This window comes from Octopus bimaculoides, chromosome 1 (genome assembly GCF_001194135.2).
Source record: "Octopus bimaculoides isolate UCB-OBI-ISO-001 chromosome 1, ASM119413v2, whole genome shotgun sequence".
Taxonomy (NCBI): domain Eukaryota; kingdom Metazoa; phylum Mollusca; class Cephalopoda; order Octopoda; family Octopodidae; genus Octopus; species Octopus bimaculoides.
Window position 1 is genome coordinate 53680706 of NC_068981.1, and position 5845 is coordinate 53686550.

Genomic DNA, 5845 nt, shown 5'->3' on the forward strand with positions numbered 1-5845 from the left:
GGGGGGGGGGAACTTCACAATGCCGATTTTTGGCAATTTTCCCGAACCTCCGTATCCGAAAACGGGGGTTTATGTCAAAAAACATTTTAAAAATAAACAAATTTGGGTGAAAATTGGGGGACGCGGAAGTCTTTCCGAGAGCTTAGGCTAGGGAAAAGTGCTTCTCAATAATTGACGGATTTAGTAGCTGTCAAATCTTTCTCAAGATAGTTTTGTTTTTTAAATGAAAATCATGTCTTATGTTGGCACAATAAAGTAAGTCTCTATACTTAAAACACTCAGGTATTATTTGCTCTGCGAAGGGAAATAACTGGAATAAATTTATATTACGTATTTTACTCAGTTGTGTCCCTTTTTAATAGCCTGCGAGGAATTTCTCTAAATAGTGTGCTATAAGAGATAACTGAAAGGGTCACAATCAAGAAGAGCATGCTGCTGTAAAGCACCGTCCCAGAAAATCCCGTCCCACTCATCCAAAGATAGATGTATTTTTAAAAAATCAAAAAATAACAACTAAATTATGGCTGAGAGATAACAGTTGAACTTCCACACATCCATACTTATCTTACTATTACTAATCTTCTCTCAATCTTTTCTTTTCCTGCTTCATATGACTATCTGTTATTCTTATATAGTTGTTTTTTTAATATTTCCAGAGATCCAGAAAGCCTGTATTTAGCAAGTTCATCTAAGGTAATTCTCATCATTGATAATCTTCTATAATTTTACTTATTATACTCTGTCACTTATATAAACAAGAGACAAAAAAGATATTTCTAACTGTTTAGGCAGCGCATATATCATATCATTACTTGCAGTATGTGTAAAGTGATTCAGTCATTGCAAAATAATGTCCAGTTGTCGACAGTGGCATGATGTTTCTTCCTTAAAATACTTATCTCATCTTTGTGTCATAAACGAATATGAAAAATATCTTCATATCTTTTATAGTGTTGTTAAGTAGCCCCCAGTCTTCTTTGTTTAACAATATGGGCTGCAGTGTTTAATTGTGTATAACTTCATAATGATGTCACCTTTTAACCTGGTACTTATTCTTCCTCTTGTAATTAGGATAGATATATTTTACTTGTTTATGTCATTAGACTGCAGCCATGCTGGGGCACCGCATTGAGGAATTTTTAGTTGAATTTATCAACCTAAGTACATATGTTCTTTTTTTTTAAGTCTTTCGGTCTCTTTTACCGAACCACTAATTTATGGGGATGTAAACACACCAACAATGGTTGTCAAGTAGTGGTTGGGGACAAACACACTTATACACACACACACACATATACATATACGACGAGTTTTTCTTTTTTCAGTTTCCGTCTACCAAATCCACTCACAAGGCTTTGGTCGGCCCGAAGCTATAGTAGAAAACATTTTCCCATGGTGCCACACAATGAGAGTTGTTGGGAAGCAAATTTCTCACCATTCGGCCACACCTGCGCCTACATGCCTTAAATAGCATCTAAAGGGGGAACAACTTTGAAGGGCTTACTAGAAATTCTACACCCTCTTCTCTCTGTTGTAAAATATTTTATCAATGTGAAAAGCGAATATCATTAAGTTATGATTTCTAAAATCTTGGTTTCCATAATATTTTCAGCATGTAAGTTGCTTCTAAATAACCAAGAGGTATAGTCTGGTGATTCCCACTCCATTTTGGTTTTTACCTTTTTCCATTCTGATTCTACATATTCTTTTCTTATAGCTACAGTTATTGGCTTCCCAAACTTCAGTTGATGTTTATATATGCTGTACAGTGTATATATTCCATTAGCTTTCTCATTTAACTCATGACAACGGATGAATATACTCTCTAGTTATTAGGAATAATGTGGTATTAAATCAGTTTGGAAACTCAAGTAATATGCCTCTTCGCCATTTCGTGTGTGTGTGTAGAGGTGGAATTTACTTCCTGCTCTATTTGAATTATTTTTGCGTTTCTGCAAAGGTTTTATCGATTTCAACATTTTCATTCTGTTGTGTCTGGGGAGAGTCATTTTCTTATTGTGCCTTGAAATTTAACACACTCACCGTTAAAATTTCCACTTATTTCTTATTTTTATTTTCCTAAAATTTTCGTTGCGTCTTGCAACCTTATCAATAGTCTTGACTGTCAAGACTAAACGAAAATTTTAGGAAAATAAAAATAAGAAATAAGTGGAAATTTTAACGGTGAGTGTGTTAAATTTCAAGGCACAATAAGAAAATGACTCCCCAGAAACAACAGAATATGCTTCAACACACGAAATCACATAAAAAATCTTGCAAACCAAATACAAAAACGAAACATTTTCATTATTTACTTTAAATTATTGTTTAAAAGATCATTAGTTAAAGAAAAGTTGTTTCCCTTAGATATAAAGGCACGGTATTATTGTTTTAAAGCAAAATTAGCCCATTCTCTGCTGAAAATAGTTCCCGCCGTGGGCATCGCGTTCTTCTTGGAACGATAGATGTAATTCAAAGAAGATCTCACGATCTCTCGCTGAGAGAATAATAACGTAAATGCTTTTCTATCATTGGCGGACGTTAAACGACGGTGATGATGATGATGTGAATTAAATATGTAAATATAAGCAAGAGTTACCTCCCTTATTTATTATTTATATTTTTCTGAACAAATTATACAGGGTGTCCCAAAAGTCATTGATGAGTTTGAATTCTTAATAACTTCGTTACCTTTACATATAAATGCATGAAATTTTGTTAAAATATAAAGGGCAAAATGGAAATTAATATGCATGAGTCAAATTTTGCAACACCACAATATCACATAAGAAAAATGGCATCGCTTAAAAGGCAGCCATTTTCAGCTTCGCATGCCGTGCTGTTTCAAAAACTTGCACCATAACACTCTCGAGAGTCTCAGACCCCACTTCTCTGCTCTCTCTATTGATGTTCTTCAGTTGCACCAGGGTCTCCGGTTTGTGAACATAAATCCTCTCTTTCAGGTATCCCCACAAGAAAAAATCTGGGCTAGTCAAGTCTGGGGAACATGAAGGCCATCCAAAGTAGACTTCACACATGGTTCCAGCAAGGTAGGGCAACTGCTCATACCGCAAGAGTAACAATGCAGTTGCTACGGCAGTGCTTTGGAGAGAGAATAATCTCCCGCTCCGGCAATGTTAACTGGACTTCACATTCCCCAGACTTGACTAGCCTGGATTTTTTCTTGTGGATATACCTCAAAGAGAGGGTTTATGTCAACAAACCAGAAACCCTGGTGCAACTGAAGGAGAACATCAATAGGTAAATCAGAGAAGAGGGGTTCTGAAACTCTTGAGGGTTTTATGGTGCAAATTTTGGAAAGAGCATGGGCATGTGAAGCCGAAAATGGCTGCCACTTAAACAATGTCATTTTTCATATGTGTTGTAGTGGTGTTGCAAAATTTGACTTGTGCAGATTAATTTCCATTATGTCCTTTATATTGTATCAAAATTTCCTAGCACTAACTTTAAATGATGTATACCACCTGCATTTGTGTAACACAATACTTAAATATGTGTTTTACTCAATTTATGATCTAGTGTAGAGGCTTCATTCTTCAAAGCTTGAGTATTGCAAATTAGTAACTACCACTACAAACCATTTGGGGCTACATGGTCACCCAGTACCAATATTACTTTTATGATGAAGGCAACAAGCTGGCAGAATCGTTAGCACGCTGGGCAAAATGCATAGTGGCATTTCATCCATCTTTACATTCTGAATCCAAATTCCACCGAAGCTCTAAGAGGTGATAATTCATACAGAGTGCCAAAATTTGAAACCAGTATTACTTTTATAATGTATGCAATGACTTAGGGTATAATATTAACTTGCAAAAGATGATATGTGTACATTATATAAAGAATAAAATATTGGTTATGACTAGTTATGATCTCTCTCTCTCTCTCCCTCTCTATACACACATACGTACATACATACAGTGTTTGTATATGCATATTTATTTATGAGGGATTTGTATGTATGTGTGGTGCTGTGTCTGTGTATATATGCATATATGTATATCTATATATGTATAGTATTTTGCATATAATATCTAGGCTTCACTCTCATCTATCTTTTTGGGCAATGATTGTAAGTAGAAACACACAAGAATGTCTGTTCTTTATATCCGCTCATAATGTATATCTATTTCTAATTGTTCATCTGTTGTTTTTTTTAACCAGGACAGCTCAGTTCGAATTTGGAATACTGTACTAAGCCAGTGTTGTATTACCCTGAATGGTCATTTACAGTGTGTTACTTGCATCAAATGGGGTGGTGAGAATCTATTATTCTCTTCATCCCAAGATCGCACCATCAAAGTATGGAATCCAGAAGATGTGAGTTGGAATTTAAAATTTACTGAATTTTCTTTCTTCTGTGCATATCAAGTCTTAATATGATTTTAAATCTACTCTTCTTTTCACCTACTGCACTCATTACACTATTGCTGTTTATTTATCTTATCTCACCTGGCACAATGCCACCTCTTCCAATACTCCCCCCTCCTCCCAAAGGACCTTTGACTTGCAAGTAACTTGGTAACTTCGCTGGTGCTTGTGCCATATAAAAAGCATCCAGTCCACACTGTAAAGTAGTTGGCATTAGGAAGGGCATCCAACTAAAAAAACATGCCAAAGCAGACCTCACCATTACTCAATCCATTCTGTAAAGTGCTTGGTGCAGTCCCCTGGCTTGCCAGCTTCTCTTAAACCATCCAACCCATGCCAGCATGGAAAGCACATCTTAAATGATGATGATGTTATGACTAACTTATACTATCACCACCCACCTTCCTCATGCCACTACTCTTTCTACTCAAACCTTTGAAGAAGCTTGTACATTGGCATTGCATCTGCTTGAGGTAGTAGCCAAATTCTCTTCAAAGCATTCATCCAAGGTTTCTAGTTTGAGTATATTTTCTTCTCTGATTGATTAGTCCATAAAATTTATTTTTTATCAGTTATATTGTACCTTCTTAAATAATGGAATATCAGGTCATCCCATAAGTTCTGTCCGATTTTACTTTTTTTAAAATTGAATGAAATTTAATAGTATTTTAGAATGTTTAATGGAATTAAAAATTATTTTTATGCATTTGTGTATATTTAAACTACTTAAATATTACTTTACAAAATAATAGAATTAAAATTTCTTTGTTTGAAACCCTTTCTAACATGGAAGTATCCAAAGAGCATTTAAGGCATATAATGCTTTATGAGTACAAAAAAGGAAACAATGCAGCCGAAATGATTTGAAACATACACTCAGTTTATGGGAAAGAATGCTTGAATGAAAGAACTTGCAGAAGATGGTTTATGAAGATCGAACAGGATGTCCATTTGAGTTTGATGATAAGCTCCTTGAGGCATTACTTGAAGAAAATCCTGCATTATCAGTTGAAGAATTGGCAATAAAGCTTAGTTCAAACCATACAACTGTTCATCGTCATCTTCAACAACTTGGAAAGGTTCCTAAACTTGGAAAATGGGTGCTTCATCAATTGTCCAAAAGCAACCACAAATCCCGAGTTGGCATCTGCTCTTCTCTCCATTCTCACAAACTCATTTCACCATTTTTGGATAGACTTGTGACTGGAGACGAAAAATGGATCTTCTGTCGAAATATTAAATGTTGTAAACAGTGGCTTGGTAAAAGGGAAAAAAACTTAACCACAACTGAGAAGGGAATTTCATGGAGAAAAGGTTCTTCTCTCTGTCTGGTGGGATTGCAAAGGAGTAATTCACTTTGAATTGTCACCACCTAATGTAACAATCAATGCTCAAGTCTACTGTCAGCAATTAGAGCATTTGAACCAAGCTTTGAAGAAAAAAAGACCCGCTT

The 5845-nt window shown here is 35.4% G+C and overlaps 1 protein-coding gene across 1 annotated transcript in view; it reads left to right on the plus strand.

Moving 5' to 3' along the window:
• Positions 1–5845, plus strand: part of LOC106875218 (notchless protein homolog 1) — a 210684-nt gene that overhangs the window by 12897 nt on the left and 191942 nt on the right. The window contains exons 7-8 of the mRNA XM_014923267.2: positions 657–693; positions 4186–4341. Coding sequence (XP_014778753.1) covers positions 657–693; positions 4186–4341 — 193 coding nt within the window. The remainder of the gene's footprint in view (positions 1–656; positions 694–4185; positions 4342–5845) is intronic.